The 23,389-nt window shown below is 39.1% G+C and overlaps 2 protein-coding genes across 5 annotated transcripts in view; both read left to right on the top strand.

The window, feature by feature from the left end:
• Positions 1–365: 365 nt before the first annotated feature.
• On the top strand, positions 366–8,945 carry LOC118802074 (galectin-9-like). Its single transcript, XM_036562535.1, has 11 exons — positions 366–496; positions 988–1,076; positions 2,672–2,879; positions 3,204–3,323; positions 3,478–3,504; positions 4,474–4,503; positions 4,686–4,715; positions 5,309–5,338; positions 5,433–5,521; positions 7,334–7,490; positions 7,664–8,945. The coding sequence occupies exons 1-11, from the start codon at positions 458–460 to the stop codon at positions 7,808–7,810; spliced, it is 966 nt and encodes a 321-aa protein (XP_036418428.1). The 5' UTR covers positions 366–457; the 3' UTR covers positions 7,811–8,945.
• Positions 8,946–12,506: 3,561 nt separating this feature from the next.
• The window catches only part of nf1a (neurofibromin 1a), a 73,643-nt gene continuing 62,760 nt past the window's right edge, over positions 12,507–23,389 (top strand). For all 4 annotated transcript variants that reach the window (XM_036562477.1, XM_036562460.1, XM_036562470.1 and 1 more), the window contains exons 1-11: positions 12,507–12,753; positions 16,673–16,816; positions 17,652–17,735; positions 18,923–19,113; positions 20,481–20,587; positions 20,701–20,768; positions 20,854–20,929; positions 21,884–22,041; positions 22,507–22,680; positions 22,779–22,907; positions 23,233–23,307. In XM_036562477.1, the coding sequence (XP_036418370.1) occupies positions 12,694–12,753; positions 16,673–16,816; positions 17,652–17,735; positions 18,923–19,113; positions 20,481–20,587; positions 20,701–20,768; positions 20,854–20,929; positions 21,884–22,041; positions 22,507–22,680; positions 22,779–22,907; positions 23,233–23,307 (1,266 nt within the window). In that variant the 5' untranslated portion in view covers positions 12,507–12,693. The remainder of the gene's footprint in view (positions 12,754–16,672; positions 16,817–17,651; positions 17,736–18,922; positions 19,114–20,480; positions 20,588–20,700; positions 20,769–20,853; positions 20,930–21,883; positions 22,042–22,506; positions 22,681–22,778; positions 22,908–23,232; positions 23,308–23,389) is intronic.

The raw sequence follows: 23,389 nt of genomic DNA, 5'->3' as shown, positions 1-23,389 counted from the left end.
AATTGGCGAAAAGAAGATCAACGATGGGGCCAAAGAAGAAAAGGATCATTCAGATATTTACCAGCATAAAGTTCAGAAGCTTGGGTCCGTCATGGTATGGGCAACTTGCAGCTCTGTGAAGACATATATCATGGAGCAACATATGCTGCCTTCTAGACGATGTTCAGGGACGTTCATGCTTATTTCAAAATAATAACGCCAAGCAACATTCTGCACGTTACAGCACCATGGCTGTGTAATCAGACTGTGCGTGTGTTGGCCTGGCCTGCCTGAAGTCCAGGCCTGCGCAGCCTTGATTTCCCGCTATCTGAGAGTTACCGCTAAGTCTGTAATAGCGGCGCACAAAGCGGACTCTGAACTGATGTGTGTTGTGCAGACCTCGCACACGAAACGGAACAAACGGAAACACAAGCAGCTATTCTTTCTTTTCTGCTGAAGAGATAGAGAGAGCGGAAAGATGGCATACCACCAGCAGCAACAGCCCTTCTACAATCCCGTAAGTCTCTTAATTGTTGACAATTCGTCTTCATAGCTACTATCCTTATAGCGTTTATATGTGTGCGAGCTGCATATTTGTTCTGGAAAGAGCTTAATGATTTTATAACATTAGCAATCAGGCTTTTAATTAATTATCAGGCTTTTAAACTGACTATCGGTCAGTTAATGGTCAGTTTGATGACACACAGCTTACGTTTTATTAAAGCTCAGTCACTTTGATGATGTGTGAGTTGTTTGCAAAACATCTGGCTGGAAATATGGGGAAAAAATCATGGGGTTAGTTTTTTCTCCCTCATATTCCTTTTCTACGAATGATACTCTTTACACAGTTTTGTAGCTATACTTTGTCACCATTTAGGCACGAAAACGCTTCGAAAAGTAAGTAAAACTGTAATAATGAGGAACTTGCTATCTAATGTCCTTGTTTGCGCTTCTTTATCTTCTCATTCTCTAACATTACTTGCGTTATAACTCTGCCATTTTTTTCAGAGAGTTCCTTTCACTGGGTCTATCCAAGGAGGCTTGCAGGAGGGCAAGAGTGTTATCATAAGTGGACGGGTTTTGCCAGGAGCCAACAGGTAAGGCAAAGAGCAGGGACTGGCGAGCCTCTTTTCTCGGCTATTGCGTTCTCCCAGACAGTCGGAAAAGCTGGAAGGGGTCAGGAATTCCAGGAATTGTTCTCTGTAATTTGAGCTGCACGCGGTTAACAGTGGTTAATGATAAAAAAAATGTTAAAGTGTCTTGAAATTAGTTTTTTTTTAACTGGATGTTTGAGGCTAAAAATCTAACTTTGACATGTGGGAAAACACCAGGGCAAAAGGGCAATAGACTGAAGTCTGTAAAGAGCAGCGGAAAAATTCGAACCCAGATATTAGTGTCCCAGAGGTCCACCTCCCTATACTGACTGACTTAATATTCCACACTTAGCAGTCAGAGAAAGGGGTGTTTGTTTTTTATTAAGCTTATTTGCTAAAAAGGGATTTTTTCATGTGTTAAAAATAGAATCATTAAAGTTATTCAGAGCGGCTTTAATATAAAGTGTGCTATTCTAGAGAAGCTTCCTGAGAATTGTTCACAGTGGTGGTGATAGGAACCGGACATCTGAATGCCTCTAACCGCCTCTAAAAGCAATTTCACCACAAAATTCTTACAAAAGATGGTTACAAGAACACTGTCTGATGCCTGAGACATTCTTTCACAACAGTTTTGTGAAAAGATCTTGGACTGTGCTTTCTTAAAATACATTTAAGGTGGAAGGGTACACACAGGCCTTGGTAAGGCAAAGTAGTACCCAAAGTCACCTAATTCTTTTCAGAATTAGTACTATTCTACCCATACCAACATTACATATAGAAACATAAAAAAGGACACGTGTAGTTTCACTGGTGGTTTTGGATAGTAAATAAAATTTGCGCTCTACACAGCACAACCCCTGCTTCCTGTCACCACCACTGTGAAGAAAAGTTGATAGGTTTCTCTACAATGAAGCATTTCACACCAAATCACTCTGAATGTTTACATCTTATTGTTTTTGAAAATAGCTCTCCTTTGCAGGCTTTTGACCTATTTGAGCATTGTTGCCATCATTGCTGCTGTCCGTGTCTTTGTGGTTACATTTATAATGCTAGTTCAGTGAAGAAGGGGGATGAGACAGACTGTCTCTCTGTGTTCCTGTCGGGGCGTTCAGTGAGGAATAACGGGTTTCAGGTGGCTGCCATCTGAGGTGGCCACCTAGCGTTATTCTACAGGGGCCTCAGGTTCAGACTTGCATCTTCTCATACGTGTGTAGTCATGTTTTTTTCCTTAGACGTGTAACCTCACAATTTTGATTGGTTTCACTTTCTCTATGCACTCAGTACTGCAGCCATTTGAAACCATATTTATTTTGTGCCTGTTGAAAGTCTATTTCATGGGTTACCTTCATAGTTTGTTGTTGTTACTTAAGTCTTTAGATCAATAACTGAATATAAGACTATGGTAGAAGGGGGTAACCAGAAACAAATGTAGAAGAAATGATAGAAAATGTATGTGGTATTTAAATTAATTACAGATGTGAAATAAAATATAGAAACCAGTTTATGGACAAATTTGACAGAAATAACTGATGACAAACTATCGCATACTGCAGGCCATGTGACAACTCTTACTTCCCTTAACCTCATCCTCCCACCAGGTTCCATGTGAATCTCCAGTGTGGTTCCAGTCATGCAGCCGATATTGCCTTGCACTTTAACCCCCGCTATGATAGTGGGCCTGGGTATATAGTGACGAACACCTACCAGTATTCTCACTGGGGCACAGAGGAACGTAAATATCAGGCTCTGTTCCCCGCGGGTAGCCCTTTCACCCTGCAGATACTGGTCAGCCAGGCCTCATACAAGGTCAGTTTCACTTTATTCTTTTGTCCAGGAACAAAGCAGGAACTGGTTTTGTTAATTCATGTGACTTCTTTGTTTGTGGGAATGGGCCCTAGTAGACCACTGCATATTTCTGTACTTCCTTTGCATGAGTCAGGCACCTTTGCAATGAGTCAGGCTTGAAGCTTCTATAAAGCCAGATAAAGAGAAAAATATCTGTAGGATCCTGTTTCTGTCATTAGCTGGGGCCATTCAGTCTTTGAATTCAGTTCAGGTCCTGGATATGTATGCAGAATTTATAATAAATGTGCGGTGCAGGATCCTAATCTGACAGAATGTCTTTCATAGATAAGTGTCAATGGGAGCCATATCATGGAGTATAATCATCGTATCCCATTCCACATGGTGGACACAATCGTGGTGGATGGAATGGTGGAGGTTAATTCCATCGCTTTCCAAAACCCTGCGGTGAGAACGACCTTGAACATATTACACCTCTTACCTTTACACATAACCAGCTCGCACTAACATTATGACTCATTATTCATTATGGGTGAAATACTCTTATGTCGTAGTCAAATGATTGAGGAAATAACAGAAGTACATTTTTCTCCTGTTGCAGCCCTACTTCTCTCAGCCATCTTATCCAGTAAGTATTTACTGCCCTCTCACTGCACATGTTCTAATTCTAATTTATCAATTTCAAAATAAGCATATGTTTACAAAAAACTATGAAGATAATAAGGTAAGTAAAACATTAGATATCTTTTATTTGTACTGTTTTTGTTTAATACAAGTCAAAGTAGATTTACGAATCACTGCTCTGTATTACTTTTTTGGAACTGAGGTTTGTATTGGCAGCTTGCACATCTGTGAAGGCATATTTTATGGAGCAACATATACTGCCTTCTAGATGATGTTCAGGGATATTCATGCTTGTTTCAAAATAATAACAGCAAGCAACATTCTGCACGTTACAGCACCAAGGCTATGTAAACAGACTGTGCGTGTGCTGGACTGGCCTGCCTGCAGTGCAGGCCTAATTCATGTTGAAAATGTCTGGCACATTATGAAGCACAAAACGTGTCAAGAAAAGCCACGTACAGCTGCACAGATGAAGACTTACATACATATAATGGAAGAATGGAAAAAAATCTACTTTCAAAACTGGATCAATTGATGTCATCAGTCTCCAAACTATTATTATTATTAAAAGGAAAAGTGATATAACAGAGTGGTAAACAACCTCCTGTGTAAACGTTTTTGGAATGTTTTGCAGGCGTCAAATTTGGAATGAGCGTGCATTCACAAAAAGTTCATAAGGAAAAATAATAAATATTGTATAGTATAGTAAATATAGTATAGTGTAATAAATATAGTAATAGTTTTAATTGAATACAGGTCAAACAATTTACTAATCGCTTTCTGTTTTTATTAGCATTTCACATTTAGAATTAAGGTTTAAATTTATGTGTAGAAGAAATTTTAAAAAGTAGTCTCAAAGTCATCTTTTAAGGGATTATTGTGGGAGATGTTGATGTTAAAATATTTAAAAGGGGATCTCATTAATGGAAATGGTGATCAGATTTTTCTTTTGCTTTTTCTTTGTTTTGTGCAGGGTGTTATGCCTGCCGGGCCAGCATTCCAGGTATGTGTTAGTAGGCATTTTCAAAAATGTTTGAATATGATTTTCTTCAGAGAAGCTGAAACAAAAATGTTTCAAAAATTCTGAAAGATCCTGTAATTTAATTATACTTTAATAGCCACAGTACTTCAAGCTGCTGTGTTATAATGATATTTTCCATCTTATATCTCCTGTTTTATCTTTAGGCACAGTATGCTTATCCTGTGGGAAGTGCTGTAAGTAACCTCTCATTTAAGCTTATAAATCCTAAGTTCTGTGACAATTTCTCCTGCATAAAATCGGAAACAAATGCTCAGTTAGAAATATAGTAATCAAAAATACTTCGGTACAAGTTTTTGCAGTGTTCCCCATAATACATGATAATCCAAATTTTTTTCAAGATTTTTTTTTTGTCACAGAGTGTTTACTCTATAGTCCTTTATATTTTTCTTTGTACTGAAAGAGAGTGTTCGGAAAGCTAAAAGATAACAGTGGAGTGGTCTAAAAGCTGCCTTCTACAGAATCAGCTACCAGAATGTGGTTGCAATATTTGTAGGGCTGCAGTATTGGTTTATCTTTATTCCAAGGGCTGCAGCTATTACTGTGAGGGGATTTTTCACCAGCGTAGACAGTTAGAGAAATATAGCATTCATGAGATCAAAGCATGCTAGGTAATGATTTACTTCCTATCATAAACTGCTACGTTGGATCACATGCCTCTAAGGTGATGACGGCAACCTGGGCCACAACCAGCAGCTTCCTGTTTCTCTCATCTGCACAAGCACATGTTATTTTAAGAGAAATGATCTAGCTTTGTTGTTCACCGCAGGCACCTGGATTTCCCCCTGCAACTGTCTATGTAAGAACGTCTGACCACTTCACATTCTGTTTTATGCTAAAATGAGAAGCTCATGATAACCACTAATAATAAAAGCTTTGTGCTTTATCAATAGAGTGTTCCTTACAAAAGTATCATCAACAGTGGATTATGGCCTGGCAAAAACATTTCCATCCAAGGAGTGGTTAACTCTCAGGCTCACAGGTCAGTTGTTATACCTACAGAATTCAAGATCATGAACCTGAGTATCTATCAGGGTGAGCATATACTACTGTATTGTGCAGGCAATAGAGAGCATTGTTGCATTCATTAGACTGAAAATAATGTGTTGTCTTGCCTTCAGTAAAACCTTTGGGAAAATCAGCATGAAGTGCTATGTTCATGCTAAGCACAGTCCCTTAGTGGACAGCCTTTCTCACAGCCTCCAAACTGTATAAATTCCCTGATACCATATAGGACCTTTCCAACATTAACATCATCAACATCAGTAATTTATCCAGTTTTGTTTTTTTTTATTTTAGTTTTACTTTATTTCACATCTAAATAACTCTCTTTCACAGTTAAAGAAAGACAAACACAATCAAAGGCAGTCAGACAGAAAGAGAAAGAGAAAGCAGTCAGGCTGTGTCCTGCGATGATCAAACAGCACCAAACGTTTCTGATGTCGCAGTATCCTGTGCATGGTGAGATCGAGGTGTAACTGTATCTTTGCTAATGTATTTTTAAGTAAGTTACACTCAACATGTTTTAATGTTTTTTCTCCAATCAGATAGAACAACAATCCGATTATTGCAGCACAACACTTATATTCTAGTGTGTGATGCTCTGATATATCAGCTTGTTTCTTACGTGTGGCGATCTGTGAACAGCATGTGAAACAAAAGAGCTTCACATGCAGTACTACAAAAGGTTTAAGGACCTGAGAATTAAAAAGCTGTTTGATCAGTAATTATTTCCTCAGAAAAAAACACTAATTTAGAATAAATACCAGTAACATTGACAAGTATCCAATCTCTGTGGTACTCAGTGCTAAACCGGCCTGCTTGCAGTCCAGAACTGTCACCTATGGAAAACATTTGCCGCACTATAAAATTAAATATACAACAAAGGAGACAATGAACTGTTGAGCAGCTGAAATCCTGTATCAAGCAATAATGGTAAACATTTTACTTTCAAAACTACAGCAGTCGGTCTCCTCAGTTCCCTAACGCTTACAGACAGCTGTTAAAAGAAGAAGTGTTGCAACACAGTGCTAAACATGAACGCTGACCCACTTTTTTGAAACGTGTTGCTGGCATCAAATTCAATATTTAAATATAGGGTTTAGATGATTTGCACATTATTGCATTTTGTTTTTATTTATATTTTGCACAGCTTTCCAACTTTTTTGAAAACAGGGTTGTAAACAAATCAGTCACAAAGAAGTAGTACCTTTATTGTCATGGAAAATAATGGGCATGATAATACATTTTATCACGAATATAAGTAGGGATAGGTCTGTTTTTTGTTGGTTGGTTTTGCTGGTTGTGTTTTGGATGCTGGTACTCTGGTCAGTGGAATTCATGCTGGTCTATGATGTTTTTTTTCAGCAGTGCTATGATCGGCTAGTAAAAGTTTTAAAAAATGGTCATTTAATGGAGGCAACTGTAAAAGTAAAAGAGTGGTTGTATCCCATACTTCTGACAAATCAAATAAGCCAAAGAACACAAACATAATTTGATTATTTTGTGCATTTCAGCAGAGTGCAGAGTGAAACCAACTAAACCAATTTAAAACAGACAAAATGTCACAAAAAACAACTTCAGCAAACAAGGTGGGAAAACAGAGTGTTTTGGGGGTGTGACACTTTTGTGATTGTGAGACTCAATAATTACTCACTAGCACCACCTGCTGGCCAAAATGTCAGTTGGGCCATTTTTAGACAATCCTTGGGATTTACTAATGTTACAAACTGTTGTTTTGCGTCTGAAAATGATCTGCAAAAATCTTTCTCTGTTTTACTGTTTGTATCCACAGGTTCAGTTTTAACCTGCGTCACAAAGGTGGCATTGCCTTACACTATAACCCTCGCTTTGATGAGAATCTTGTAGTGCGTAACACCCTAACGGGTGATGTGTGGGGCCCAGAGGAGCGCCACGGAGGCATGCCGTTTACCAAGGGACAAACCTTTCAGGTACGAACAGTGGTTTGAAAACTGAGCTTTTAGTGTTTTTGTAATTTTTTACTTTGTTTAAAGCAAAATCTAAGTGGCTGATAAAAACAGAACATTCCCTTTAGTTCAGACATTTTAAGTAAAGACTAATGAGAACTAATATTATTTGTCTCATACCTGCATGTGTATTTCAGGTGGTCATCTCTTGCAATCCCCACCATTACAATGTGTTTGTCAATGGCACGCAAGTGCATACATACAACCACCGCTTCAACAAGCTGAACGAGATTGATATTCTGGAAATTTCTGGTGACCTGAGCTTGACCTCTGTAGTGGCTTAGTTATTTTTTTTTTGTGTGTGGAACTTCCTGTACAACCTTTTCAGGTCCCAGTTCATCACATTTTACATGTAAGCCATGCATTTAGTATAGCCTTATTGTTTGACAATGTTGCCTAGCGTAGATGGCTGTACAAGCAATCTGTTATCTGACATTTGTCTTTGAGCCTGGCCTTTGATTTGATTTCATTCCTTTTCTCATGCTTACATTTAATCTTCCTTATATTCAAATGTAATCATTAAAATAATATTGTTTGTATTCTAATTACTTCATTTGACTTTTTTTAACTGCAATATGTTAGAATGCTACCAAATAAGGTTGATTTTTATATCATACATATCAATGTTCTGTATTGACGTTATGTAGTCCTATAAATTGTATTATGCCACGGACAGTAGAACAGCTGTATTCAGTTGCAATGTGTTTTAGGCCTCTGTTCATTATAGTATTTACCATGGCCTTGTTGATTTGCTTTTGGGCGAAACCTCTGTAACATTATTTTATCAGCTTAAATTCGATGACCCCTTGAAGGGCAGAAGGACTGAACACTGTGTAAACCTCAGAAGTAAATATAACAATATAACATTTGATTTGCTACATTCAAATTGGGTTCAGCCTTACTCTGCGAACTTTTTAAACTTTATCTAAAAATGCTCTTGTGTACTTTCTTCACATTATTTTGAAGAAACTTTTGCAGATTGCCTCAACAGGGTACATCATACTTTTCTTACTGAAAAATCTGCTTCCTACTAGCCTTTACCCTCCTTACTTGCCCAGGAGAAGCTGATGAGTCAATTTCGATAACTGTAATGAAATGGGGCCTATAATTGTTCTGCTCTTCTGCTATATCTGCATTCGCCTGAAGGGGGAGTATATATCTATTCAAAAAGGGAACAATGGAAACATCTCCTGTCTTCTTTGTTAGTCTACTTTATTCCACTGCTGCGAAACTCTGTAGATTAGGTAAATAAGGGAGTGCTCTTAACTACATAACCTACTAAATTTCACAGCAGTTACTGAATGGTAAGTTTTAAGATTAATAACTGAATAAAATCCCCAGAGCGATTGGGATTAAGTACAATAAAATCAACATCTGTATGTCTTCTGTTGTTATATTAAAATAATATTTTTAATTCTACATTTGTAACACTTTAATCTTCAAGGGTCCGTCTGTGGGCCCACACTTCAGTTCACTCTCATAACTACATAACCTATTTTCACAGTAGTTACAGAAGAAATCAAAAGAGTCATTGGTGTTATAATAATAAACCTTAAGATTAATAACTGAATAATAAGCCTTGGATGCAAGGGGTTAGGTATAGTCAACATATGTATTTCGCTGCTGTCGGAAGAAAACCTTGTATCTCCATTTTTTTGTCGTTCTTCAGTTTTTGCAATATTTTAAAAATGCCTTTTGCCCTTTACATTGTGTACATATTTCATGATGAATGGACCAAAAGAAACAGCTAAAAAATGACTTGGAAAAAAGTCTGGTTCCACTGACTTAAATTAAAAGTAGGTTTTTTCCTTCTCTTGTAAAGTTATCATTTTGGAGATACAAGGTTTTCTTCCAACAACAGCGATATGTTCTGTTATATAAGATTATATCCATTTTTTTTATTATTCTTTTGTAATATGGCATTACAGAAACAAGTGCAAACTCCAAATTAAAGGACATTCTTGTACACTGAAAAACATTCAAATAAAGACTTTGCATCATCTGACTCACTACATTTAGAAAGGATATGAGACACTTACAGGGCACCAGCCTTAAACAATAAGGTAAACAAGAGGCCATACCTGTAGTAAATTAATCGCTTTTTGTTATCGGATTTGGATCCTGTCATTTTATTTCCTAAGTTCGCACAGCTTTCTCAAACACATAAACTGGGTGTTTTAGAATTTCCTGCTTGTGGGTTTAAACCAAAATTATGACGTTGCTACTGTGATCAGTGATGTTCATGTTCAGTACTGTGAAATGATGCACATGCATACAATACTGTATGTTTTTCCTGCCTATTCATCTGCTATTGCTATTTGGCAATTAAAAGCACTGCAATTTCAAGTTAAAGGATCAAAAATTCAATTTCAATTGTTATACGATTGCTTTACACTGCTACACATGAAATTTGCAACGATGGGTCAAAAGATTTTTTTTTAGCATTTTCCTTTTTTACGAGCAAAAAAGTACTCAAGCAAATGTGTTCATTTCTATTTAGCTAACGTCAAATATGCTCACAGTAAAAGTCTGGAGATTTTTTTTTTTCAAATTCTTCTTTTAGGACTGTTTGTTTTGGGCTAGAGAGCTGCAGATGTGTTGCCTACAGCTTCTTTTGAGTGCAGAGGCTGGACAGCACTTTAGTAAAGTGCATTTAATGGCCTAATGATCACAAAACTAATGTAAAATGTGCATTTTAAAGAAATGAACAGATTTGGGCTTCTTTACCTTGGTGGTAATAGGAACCATAGGTTGTGATGTTTACACAAGAATAGCCATTTTATTTGGCATCTAAAATGACTAGTGAATAACATGTCTTCTGTAAGTCTTGCGTGATGTTGGTAACTGTTAAGTAATGATCTGGAAAAAAGTTTTCTTTGGGTACAGTTTTGCCTTACAGTACCCTACACAAACCTCTCCTCCATGAATGGATTTTACAACTACATTTCAGGCCAAAACCTAATCACAAAACTATCACATGTCTCAGAAATCCTTATGACCATTTCATGTAATAACTACCTGTGATGAAGCTTTCATAGGGGTTAAAGGCATCTTATCACCACCACCGTGAACAATGCTGACTCTGTAAGTTGCTCTGCAATGACACCTTTTACATCAAGCCATTCTGAACTACTTTGTTTACATCTTAACTATTTTATGCAGAAATTCTGAAAAATCAGTGAAATTCCCCTTTAAATCTCAAACACATAAGCTTACCATACTCTTTTGTATATTCAAAGTTCTACTGGACAAATCAGTCATAGTTGATGGTTTCCTGCTTTATTTTTCACATTTAGGTTGTTTAACGTAAGGATGGTCTGGGTTGGATGTGGAAACACTGATCCCAGCTTTGCACTCCCTTCATTTACTCCAGGGCCAATGAACACTGTGTAGGAGTGCTGATGGAAAAACAAAAGATCCTGTGACTGATTTACGATGTACAGTCATCCTACACAGCTTCCAAAAGCCCTTAACTTCCAAGACAAATATAAATTCGGGTCCTGTAGGTGCACTACTTGTCCAGAAGTGCACAGACACCTTTAATTCAGCTATTTTAAAGGAGAATTCCATTGATTGTTTCAAAATTTGTCATAATTCAATCGTTAACATGTAAACAAATTCATTTAGAGTAGTCTGATGTGAAATGGTTAATTGTAAAGAAACTCGTTGACTTAGATATCTTTAACATGGTGATGATGGAAACCAGGGGTCAGGATGTCTGCAACACAAATTTAACTATTTTATTAATTATGCACAGGATTGGGATATAGCGGGAATGTAAGTATTGGGAATACATATTCAGAATAAGAAATTAAGTATCTGTATTTAGTCCAAGTTACATTTTGTAAAGGCAGTATTCAGAATACAGTTACTTTTTACATTTTTGGTAAGTCTAATTCTGACCTCTATAAACAGCTTCTTTACAAACATTGACTGATAAATCTCAGTGGGCCTCACTCACCAACTGTTCTTAAGAAGAAAATCTCTTCTTAAAACCCACTTATGCAGTTTTATGAAGATTCTAACATTCACCAGTGATTTCTTATTTGAGATTTGTTCTTAGGTAAGAACAGAATCTACAGACACTCAAGAGCACAAAAGTGTGAACAATTCTGCTCTTAAAGAACACATCAGGAATTTGTCATAGACTTTTTCTTAGCACCTTTCTCAAGAACAAATTTAAGAAAAAAATTAGGAAGTTATTAGTGAATGAGGCCCAGTGTTACTGAGCTCTGCTAAAGCTTGAGTACACAATATTCCTCACAATATTGTAAAATATAATACAATTGTAAAATGTTTCAGACCAAACAGCAGTAAGGTTAGCTTTGCAGTTAGCAATTCAGAGATCTGTCAGCTACAACTTACTGACGTTCCTATCACCACCACTCTGACTTGGTCAACCACTCTAAATGACCATGTTTACATCTTAACCATTTGATTATGTAGAAATTTAAAAAAGAGTTCCTCTTTTAAGGTGCACCCATTGCTGACGCAAGTGTTCAGCTGTGCACAAACAATTTGTATACTCTCCATAGAAAAAACACTGACCAAGAGAATGGGACTCTCTGGAGCAGCAGCACGTGACCCTAAGGTCACCATGCCCAATGCCAAGTGTCAGCTAGAGGAGTATAAAGCCTTGGGTTGTGGAGCAGAGGATCTGCGTTCTCTGGAGTGATGGAGCTCCATCAGATATCTCGGGGATGCAGAACTAATCATCCAACATCAGCACCTGAACTCACTAATGCTCTTGTGAGTGAATGCAATCAAATCTACACAGCAATGTTCCACCATCTAGTGTAAAGCCTTCCCAAAAGAGTAGAGGCTGTTACTGCAGCAAAGACAACCTCAATATTAACACTCCTGAGAAAAAAAACAGCGTTGTTTGATGAGCAGGTGTCTGCAGCCTCCCGCTTCTCTGAGCTCCATGTCTCTCCAGCAGCAGCAGAGCCGCGCAAGCGCAGCGCCAGACTGGAGAGAAGGACTCAAACTTCCGGTGGTGTGTCATGGCGGCGCTGTGGACTATGCTTGAAGTGAAAAACTGAACCCCGCTCCCTCTCTCTTCTCCTCCTGCAAGACTGGGGAGCGCTTGCGGGGTGTTTCGCGCGGTAAACGAGGCCGGTTGGAGCCCAGGGGCGGAGAGAGAGCCACGGTCCAAATCCGCCTGACCATGGCGGCGCACAAACCAGTGGAGTGGGTCCAGGCCGTGATTAACAGATTCGACGAGCAGGTAAGAAAGACTGAGGGAGAAGGAGGAGGATGATGGAGCTGCTGCTGGTGGAGATGTTGAGGAGAAATGGCCAAAGGCAAAGGCGGTGTTCACAGTCAGGAGCCCCGAGCCACCGCGGCTCTGTTGCTGCTTCAGAGGGGTGAAAAGAAGCCGCTCGGCGGTGATGAGCTGCTCTCGCCCGCCTTGTTTAGGAAGCTAAGCGTCGTGGTTGCTAGCCGCTGTCGCTTTAGCTTCTCGCCCGTAAACGTTAACCTTAGTCAGTCCTGAGGAGCAGGCAACTTTGAGGAGCGCTGCTCGGCTACGTTCACAGTTTATTCGCTGTTTGAAGCCTGAGGGGAGCGGAGCTCTCCTGGAGGTTGACTGCATATAAACAAAAGGCGGTCACCGAGCTGTTTTGGTGGCCACGCACTGTTTTGTTGACAAGACTAACGTTAGCTTAGAGTTGCCGTGCAGCTCTGGGTGAATCTGGCGGCTCGCTGTGCATATCTGCGGGGTACTGATCGCTAAATGTAGCGCTGAATATTTGGAAATGATGGCTGGGTGTAGCTCACAAGATTTGGAAGTGGATGGGCTCTGTGTTTGAGTTGTTAGTGCCTTTTTGATGAAAAAATGCTAAGGTCTCTAACTTGTGCTCATTGAGCTAAGATCTGATTCTTACTGATCTGATCAGATCTGATCTGAAGACTTGCGTAGCGCTCACGTTACTGCCTTTATACGACTTGTTTAAAGACGTTTGCAACTCGGAAAGAAACTTTGTCAATGAAAAGGCCAGCTTTCTGCTGCACTGTTTATTCGCTTTTGCATTTGAGGCCAGCTTGACTTTAGCTTAACTTACATTAATTCCAGCAGCTGTCAAGTCTACTTACCCAGCGCCACCAGCTAGTGGAAAGCCCTGGTTTTAGTGGCCGTTCTCCGGCTCTTGGTGCTTGTGTAGGGGCTTAGTGCCTGGCCGAGGCTCATAACAGTTTGATGAAAGTGTAATGAGGGATTTGGTCTGTGTTTATTGCTAAGCCAGCTCAGAGCTCTTTAAGTAAGACGACTTTAAACAGTTGTTCTGACTAGGGTAAGTTCATTGGCCGGCCAAGCCCCTGCCTCCCTTGGTCACCCACTCTTTTGTCACTATCATATAACATTTAGGCTCACAGTGTTGTCATCATGAAAAAATATCATTCCACAGCAATAGAGTGTTGTACACTGAAGCCAGCCAGCATTGTTCACTGCCAAAAGGTGAACGCCTAAATAGACCAAGTGCTAGTTTATTTTTTCCTCTGTGTGGCTTTGCTCTTTTCTTGTTAGTGATAGTCCTCTGCGGTGCCTATTGCTATGTCAGCAGTATGAATGCAGAGAGCACCTTGAAACAATGACCTCCCAGATGCCAGTGCATGGTCATGGAAAACCAATCTATCCTTTCTGGGGAAAGCTCAGACAGCTGAGGAATGGGAGCTGGTTGATTTGTATTCTTTAAATACCACAAAAGATAGATGGGCCTACTCAGGATAGGTATCCACTAAAACATGTATGTTTAAAAACAAATCTGAAAAGAATTTAATGGGAATGGCAAAATAAGGCCATCGTTGTTGTTGCGCTTGGGAATCTTTGTTTCCTGATAGTTTAATCAGATACATAATCTTTTTTGCCGTTGCATTAGTCATTAAAAGTATGTACTTTTGTTCCAACACTTAATGTACAGATGTACTTGCTATGTGTTGGCTTGAAGTCTTTGCAAATCTGGCTTGCTGTTGGTCACGGAGGCTGCAAGCTTTTTTTTTTTTAAGCAATTTGCCTTATCCTGCCTTTTTATTTCTAGCAGATGTACTGTTTCTTTTTTTCAGTAAATATAGGGTATTTGACCAGGTCTGACCCACAACCCGTTTTTTGGTAGATTGGGTTTCATTAATGCTGTGTGAAATATAGACCCATAGTTGATTAAATTCTATTGTGTTTGAGTTCTGCCATGCAGGAAAATACATTTGGTTGAAGTAATGACTGGTACGTGCGGCAATTCTCAAAACTAGTATTGCAGAAATGGTTCTGAAATAAAGTTACTTTTGATCTGCCATCATGCCTTGTATGCTTTTGTATGTTCTGCCCATGCATTATCCATACAGCACGCATATGAGTGTAGCAGACTCTGCCAAAGTGCACATAAGGGAAATGATTGGTCCGTGACCTTTAAGGAATTTTAAACCGTGCCTGGGAAACAAAGTGCTCACTGTCTCTTGGCATCCTGCATTAAAATGGATGTCAGCAGGGCCGGGCTGTGTATGTATGTGTGCGTGTGTGCGTGTGTGCGTGTGTGCGCGCGCGTGTGTGTGTGTGTGTGTGTGTGTGTGTGCGCCGGAAGCCTGACTCTTCCCTGGTCTTGGGACTTTCATTTGCAGCCACGCGCTTTTCCCTTAGGGCTATGGAGCGGAGGCGCGGAGAGAAAGGGAACCCCAGGGGCCTCTCCTGCTCTCTTCCTGACATGTTCAAAGACACACTGGCCATTTCTATAGTTGCGCCCCTTTGAGAATCAGCTGCCTGTATCTTGTTGTGGATCAGATTGAGTGTTCTGAATTTGCTAAGGCAAACGAAAAACGAGTAGCTTATGCGTGCCAGATGTTGCAAACTTTTATCTGTTAGTTAGATCATCTTTTGCCACAGCTGTTCATTCACTGTCCAAGTGTGGAACGATCAGCATGGTGTGAGGCACAAAATCGCTTTTTCTTTTCTGATTCAATTCCTAAATCTTGAACGTCGGCTAATATTAGTCCAACGATTTTTCTTTAAATACTTTTTTTTTACTTTTGCTTTAGTGAAAAGTTTTTCCACACAGCAGCTCCCACATATGTGGGTACTAGGGGTGTAATAATTCACAAAACTCGATTTGATACTATATAACATAAATAAGGCTAAAAACGTGAGCTATATCAATGTTTCCATTTTCTGTTTATTGTAGCATTCTACGTTTCAAAAGTGCATCATGTGGAACACAAGTGGTGCTGTACAGTGTCCCAATCTAACACTGTAACCGCAGGCTAATATGTGAGCCCCAAACTAACACACTAGCCACAAGCTAACATATGTTTTATGGTTCCATCCCCAGTGGCTGCTGTTATCAAATGACCTATTTTACTTCACTTTTAAGTTATGTTGTGCCATGTGCAATTCTCGACTGTTTGACAGGCTAGATTTGTTAGAGAATTATCAGATTTGTTCCTTTCGTTTCTACCGCCGATATCCAGTCTAGCATTTTCTGCTAGTACTCATCCATACCGATGGTAAATATCGGATCAGAGCCATCTTTAGTTATTTCATATCGTTTCGTATGGTAAGGGCGTAAAACGTCCTGCTAAATGTCAACCCTACACACACAGACTGCTTTTGACACAAAGGTGAATGCATTGCTTTGCAAAAGAAAGTGCAAAAGAGTCCACATCAGGGAGCGTTTAGTGGGAAGAAAGTCCCCCCCGCCACCACCACCCCACAGTCTCCTCATGGTTCATTAACACAGGCAGGCCAAGTGTGCTTTCATGCTTTCTGAAGTAAGCACCTCTATACTGGCTTTACAGCAGGCCTGGCTCCAGACACATGCTTTGTGTGTATGTTAGCAGATGTGCTGGCTTGCAGGTGTGCAGCCACGCTCTGGGGTTGGAAATCGGAAGTCTGGAGTGCTTTGACTCCTTTGTTTTAACACTTTAGGTGTGGGAGATTTGGCTTGGAGGGAATGGGTGGGGTCTTGAGAAGTCTCCATGTGTCAAGCACAATTTCTTTCAATCCTATGCCTACACACCATGACGCTCCCAGTGCCTTGAGTAATGCACTTGAACTGTTTCATATGGTTGTGTTGCTTCCTTACATGAACCCAACAGATGCATCAATCACTCAGACGTCTGTCCAATCTCTCTCTCTTTCCTCTTCTCTTTGTCTCTGTTTTTAGCTCCCTATTAAGACAGGACAGCAGAACACTCACACCAAAGTAAGCACAGAGCACAACAAGGAATGTCTGATCAACATCTCGAAATACAAGTTTTCCCTCGTCATCAATGGCCTGACCAACATCCTCAAAAATGTTAACAATATGGTAAGTTCATGTGTTTTAGGGTTTGCGAAACTGCCAGACGATGACCTGTTTCCCCATAGAGAAAGTCCCCAGTGTTTTTACATATCGTCACTGTCAGTGCAAACCTTTTATAGCTCAGCTTTCCTTTTTTTAAATAAACCAATAAAAACACAATAAATTGTGTCAACAATTTTTAACAAACAGGCTAATAGAAATGCACTAAAAGTGCTTGATATAAGATCTTGTTCTTTTAACAGTCAGTGGGTTCCAAAAGTCTGAGACCATTAGTGAAAATGTTTGATTTTGTTTGTATTTTATCCTAATTTAATGTACAAGTTTTTATTACAAACGATATCATCGGCATAACTGTAAGTAAAAAATAGAATCTTTAAACTTTTAACATGAATGTCTTAATATTTGCTTTAATGACAGCATGAACTCAAGCTGGCTTGGACTCTGCAGGTCTGTGGAAAAAGCCGCTAGACTAAAAACTGACCTTTTGTGCAAAGGCCTTATGGACAAATGTCAAAATATGTTTACATTTGAATAGTAACCCATAAATAGTGTATAATCTTGAATATTTCTTCTTCATTTCACTTGTCATAACATTTCTCTTTCAACATTTTCAAATTTCTAAAACTTTCTATCGTTTATTTTCACCTTTATATGAAAAAAATCTCAATGTCACTGTGGTCTTAAACTTTTTGACCCCCACTTTGGATTACCCACTACTAGTTGTGAAGTTGCTTTAATTTGATTGACTCATGGAAAGCCTATGTCTGCTCTGCAAAGAGAATTTGTTGTGATTGACCGTTGTCCGAAACTGTCTCTATGTGCATTTGTCTCCCTTTTCCAGCGGATTTTTGGGGACACTGCTGAAAAGAACCTCTACCTCTCCCAGCTCATCATCCTGGACACTCTGGAGAAGTGCTTGGCAGGGGTGAGCAGTCAGTCATGTTTCAGTATCGACTATTTTCACTCACATACCCAGTCAGTCGTATACAGTTCAATCACATATGCAGCTGTAGATTTTATAGAATTGGGATAGTGACAAATTTTCACAAATTTCCACTGTTTAGTTTTTTCAATTTGTTTAAATCCAAAGCAACATAAAGTGAACGAAAATGCTTTGGTGTCTGTCTTAAATCTTGGCTCGCCTTGTTCGGGTCTAGGACACAATGGTCTGCTGATACAATTAAAGCTTGTAGTCTCTGCTCGTCCAAAAAGAGGCCTGTAGACTTGCCTCCGCAGAAGATTACATTTGCAGGTGTTTCCTCATCTTGAGTTAGCATTTTTTTTTTTTTGCTTCCAGTGGGATCGGCAGGATTTTCCTGTATAGATATTTCATTAATATGCTGTCAGATGTGAGACAGCTGCTCACTTTCCTCAGCTTGTCATTTCTTTCTGTCTGGGGCAGAGTTTAACAGGATACTTGCTGTAAATTAAACTCTACACAAGAATAAACTTAGTCAGACAGTATTGAATGTTTTCTTTAGTAATGATCGTCGTTTTCTGTTAATGTAAGTGGCCTCACAGAATTGTTTGCCATTGTTACTACATGCATAGTGATTGATCAGTCAATACTTTGACAGATTTAGCACTCTGGGCTTTGCTTCATCAGAGTGAGTGCATTGATTCATTAATGTGTTGGGTGCTCAGTCAGTGAATTTAGTTTCCCCTCACTTGCTGCTGGTCTTCTGGCTTTAATTTTCATCTTTGGTTTTCAGTCACCTACAGGTTATTTTGAAATGTAGTATCTGCTCCTGCGTGTTTTTATTTAAATATCAAATAGTGAAAAGGACAGTCAAAAAAAGTTTGGTTAATGTCATGGATCAGTTAACTTAATGTCATTTTCAGATTCATATATAATATTTATTATGTTAAACTTCCACAGTGGTGCAAGCAACCTGTGTCTATGGTTTGTTCAAGTAACATTAAATGTAACGTTTCTAATGGAAACGGTGGTGATATCATATTTTTCATGATTAAATGTATCTTCATGTGAAATTGGAGCTTTCTGTGTGCGTCTGTGACAGAGTTTAAAAGAAGAAATAGTTATTTCAGTTACTCAGTTCTACTTCCAAGATGTAACTGGGATGCTAACGAATGTATGTATGTGTTCTGCAGCAAACCAAGGACTGCTTACGGCTGGATGAGGCTATGCTGGTGAAGCAGTTGCTCCCTGAAATCTGTCACTTCCTGCATTCGTGTCGTGAAGGCCAGCAGCATGCGGCCCAGCTGCGTAGCTCCGCCTCCGCCGTGCTCTTCTCCCTCAGCTGCAACAACTTCAATGCCGTCTTCAGCCGCATCTCCACAAGGTACTGTCCCACACAGTGAGGTCCTCTTCAGCGGTGTGCACTGTCTTAGACACCTCTAGCAGAGTTTTCGCTAGGAAATTTTGGTGCCATTGAAGGTAAAGGAATGATTCAGTAGGCTGTTGACGTTAATGATGCACTTGTGAGTGTTGTGGACTGTAACTGAATAACACAAACAAATAAAATTGATTATGAATGATTAAGGGGTATAAATACAAAAATAAACCTAATACAAAAAAAAAAATCCAGCCATCGTTTGCCATTTTCTCGTAAATTACGTGTTTCGTTGAGTTTCTAAGTGAAAGTAAGTGCGCATCATCTACAGAGAACACACTTCTGCACAATTTAATGCGCAATTACTGTTTATTTGCTGAAGTTAACATATTGGGAAAAAATGCAACATAAAATGTGGCCTTTTATGTTTTATTTTTTTCCCAGTACATTAAACTCGGCGAATACATAGAAACGGCACTAAAAGTTGCAAAAAATGCCATATTTTTGTTTTTCCCGGCAGAGGTTAACCTTTTTTTCACTTCAACATAATTTGACCAGGGATATTCAGACTTTTGAATATGACTCTACGTATCACATTCTCAAACCACTCTTCATGGTTTTTACCTTAAAGTCAAATGTGTTTAAAGAAGCTTAGAAGGCTGTCATACACAACACCCGATAAGAGCATGCTTTATTAGTGCAGAAGCAAATTGGCTTATGGCTACATTTAAACACCTGTATATAAATGATTTCTTTCAGCGTGTAGTCCTATATTCTTAAAAAAACAAACATTTTAAATGTATCTACGTAATGTTTTACATGTACCCTGGATTTAAATTTTTACAGGCATATTTTTACAAAGCGTTTAAAATGTGCTACATATAGCTATCCTGCTATATGTAATACATTTTCAATGCTTTATTTTGTCCCACATGAAAGAATCGAGGGGATCAGTATATATGAAGAGTCCAACACAGCGATACAGTTCATTAAACCATGACTCCTGCTCCATTTCATGGGTAAAGCAGTCATTGTCTTTTTCAAACAGCCAATCTCAACATGATTCCTGGAAGGGAGCAGGAAAAAACACACACACACCCTTTCTGTGTGGTGGAGGGCGAGGTCCAGATGCAGAATGCTTTTGATTGTCTTTGTATTCTTCGACTATCTTTGTTTGTGCCTCACTACATATCCTGTGATCTCAAACAACCAGTCAAAATACCTCGACTCATGGAAGCCACTCACGTACATGTTGTTTTTTGTTTTTGGTTTGTTTCTTTGTTTTTTTTGTGTTTTTTTTTAACAGAAAATGACAGAACTAAGAATTAATCAAAAAAGTTGAAACTTAGTTGTCTCTCCTCTCTCACATCCCAAAGGTTACAGGAGCTCACAGTATGCACAGAGGACACAGTGGATGTTCATGACATAGAGCTTATTCAGTACATCAACGTGGACTGCTCCAAATTAAAGAGATTATTGCAAGGTAAATGGAACTCATGTTAGAATATGTTTTTATTGCTGCATTATAAGAGTGCATAAGATTTTTTCTGAAACCACCTTAAGTGTTTTTTTGTGTTAATGCTTGTATCCATACAGAAACTGTACTGAAGTTTAAAGCACTGAAGAAGCCTGCACAGCTTGCTGTCATCAATAGTTTGGAAAAGGTATGTCTTTTAGGAACTTTTCTGGCGATGAAATAATGCTACAAATGATGGAAAATTAATTGGTCCTCATCTTTATGATCTTTAGGCTTTTTGGAACTGGGTGGAGTACTACCCTGATGAGTTTACTATGCTGTATCAGAGACCGCAGGCTGATATGGCTGGTGAGTAAAATGTGAAGATGAAGTGTCAGTCAGTAGGGTTGTAACATTAAACATATATTTTAAGATTTGATACAAGTTTGCATCGTGAGTACAAATAGCACCGATCCGATACGGAGTATCCATATCGGGCCAATATTGCTAGAAAATGCTGGATCGGATATTGGAGGGGAAAAAAGAGTGAATCTGTTTCAAGAAAAATGCAAAATAGTCATGAAATTTTTAAAAATTATATCACAAATTTGAGCTTTGGTTAGGCAGTAAAGCCTCTCTTCAGTGTTATACGTTCTCATGTTGAAGACCCATGACATATTTAAACTCTGTAGTCCACCAGAGGGCAGTGGAGAGCTTGTATGTTGCATTTTGTTTCTTATCTGTTTAGGCCAAATAAGGAATCACGAAAAGATTACTGCAGCTGGTCAAAGGTTACTACAAGCCTGGCAAAAAAGAGCTGCACTTAGCAGCAGATATAGCACATAGGAATGGTGTATGATGTAATATAGGTATTGACCAATACAAATTTCAGCATTGAAGAGTAAAAGTGGTGTTTTGCCATCTCTAATTATGTCAGCACTCAAGTTTGATTTTTGATATTTTATGTGTTAAAATTGATTCTATGGAGCTTTAATTTAGCAAAATACTGAATTGTGCAAAATAGTGAACTTAATAAACTGTGCTATAACTAGGCTATAAACAATAGAAAAATAGGAAAGATGCACCTAGGTGCCTAATTTTGATTTTTGGTAATGGTTTCAATGATAGCAAATGTGAGAGACTGTCAAAACAATTTTAAGTTGCAGTACGCTGTTCTGAATATTCATTTGCAGATTTTTTCAGTGCTGCATTGGGATTATTGCATCATTTAACAGTCAGACATTTGGACTTTGCTTATAGACTTATGAAGTGTCCTAAGCTAGTCTGTGAAGGCTTAATTTCCTCTCTGTCCTCATGACGTAGACTCCGCAGAGAAACTGTTTGACCTAGTGGACAGTTTTGCGGAGAGTGCTAAGAGGAAAGCAGCTGTGTGGCCACTGCAAATCATCCTCCTCATCCTCTGTCCTGAAATCACACAGAGCATCTCCAAAGAAGTGGTGGAGGACAGCAAGGCCAACAAGGTAAGAGTTCTCTTTCTGTCTCATTGACTCCTGAGGTTCAGTTCCAGACACATCAGCAGGTTTAATCTCTTCTGACCTTCTTCTTCTTTTAGTCCATTCATCATGAAATTTACGTACAATATGAAGAGTATCAGGTATTGACTGGTGGCCAAAAAAGTCAAAAGCTGAAAAATGTCAAAAGTGGAGATGCGAGGTTTTCTTCTGCCAACAGCGATATGTATAGGTGATTTGTGCTTTCAACATCACAACCAAGTTAAATTTAAAATAGATTGTTTTTGAACCTTAGTTTCCACGCATGTACTGCATGGACTGAGGAGTGAAAGGTAAATTTTTAACCAGTAACAGTGTTTGCATAGTACATTAAACTCTTTTGGTTATTCATAATATGTAGCACCTTAAAAAATGGAAAAAATTGAAGTAATTCAAAACATCTCACAGTCAGCTGAATGTGTTGTCCCTTTGCAGAAATTGTTCTTGGAGAGTTTGAGGAAGGCCTTAGCAGTTCATGGCAGCAGCAAGCAACTGACAGAGAGTGCAGCCATTGCCTGTGTCAAACTGTGCAAAGCCTCCACATACATTAACTGGGAGGATCATTCTGTCATCTTCCTTTTGGTGCAGTCCATTGTAGTGGATCTCAAAGTAAGTTTGTGAGAAATGTGGATGTTATTTTTTTTTCTTAATATTGTTGCGAAGCTGGGTCAGTGCCAACTTTTTTTTTTTGTGTGTTTGTCCCTCAGGCTCTCCTGTTCAACCCCACTAAGCCATTCTCACGAGGTACTGGGTGCCAGAGTGCTGACGTGGACCTGATGATCGACTGCTTTGTGTCCTGCTTCCGCATCAACCCACACAACAACCAGCACTTCAAGGTCAGCCTCACTCTCCCAGGGCTTACTCACTCGTGGCTCTCACGGTTATGACTAATATTAGTGTAGCATTGCTTTGTAGGGGTCGGTCAAGGTTAAATGTCCATTTGAAAGCTAGAAACATTTGTCTGTTTAATTTTTAGAGCTCAGTGGAATATCCACTTCATATGTTTTGTGGGTGAATGTGTCTGAAGGCTCACTGCTGTTTACTACTGTGCAGTGTTTACCGCTTCAATATGAGATGCTCCGTGTTTGTCTGCTGATGATTAGTACAGTGTTGTTGTTTTTGTGTGTGTAAATATGTAAGTGTCTCTCCACTTTCTCCTAGGTGTGTCTGGCCTCCACCTCCCCTCCAACCTTTCATTTCGTCCTGGTCAACTCTCTGCACAAAATCATCACTAATGTGAGTGAATCCTGAGATGAAAAACTGCTCTTAACAAATTCTTTTGACCAGTAAATGGCCATCATTAGGTGGTGTTTAATCG

The sequence above is a fragment of the Colossoma macropomum genome, unplaced genomic scaffold (assembly GCF_904425465.1).
Source record: "Colossoma macropomum unplaced genomic scaffold, Colossoma_macropomum, whole genome shotgun sequence".
Lineage (NCBI taxonomy): Eukaryota > Metazoa > Chordata > Actinopteri > Characiformes > Serrasalmidae > Colossoma > Colossoma macropomum.
The sequence above is the reverse complement of the archived record's forward strand: the minus strand, read 5'-3'. Positions and strand labels throughout refer to the sequence as shown.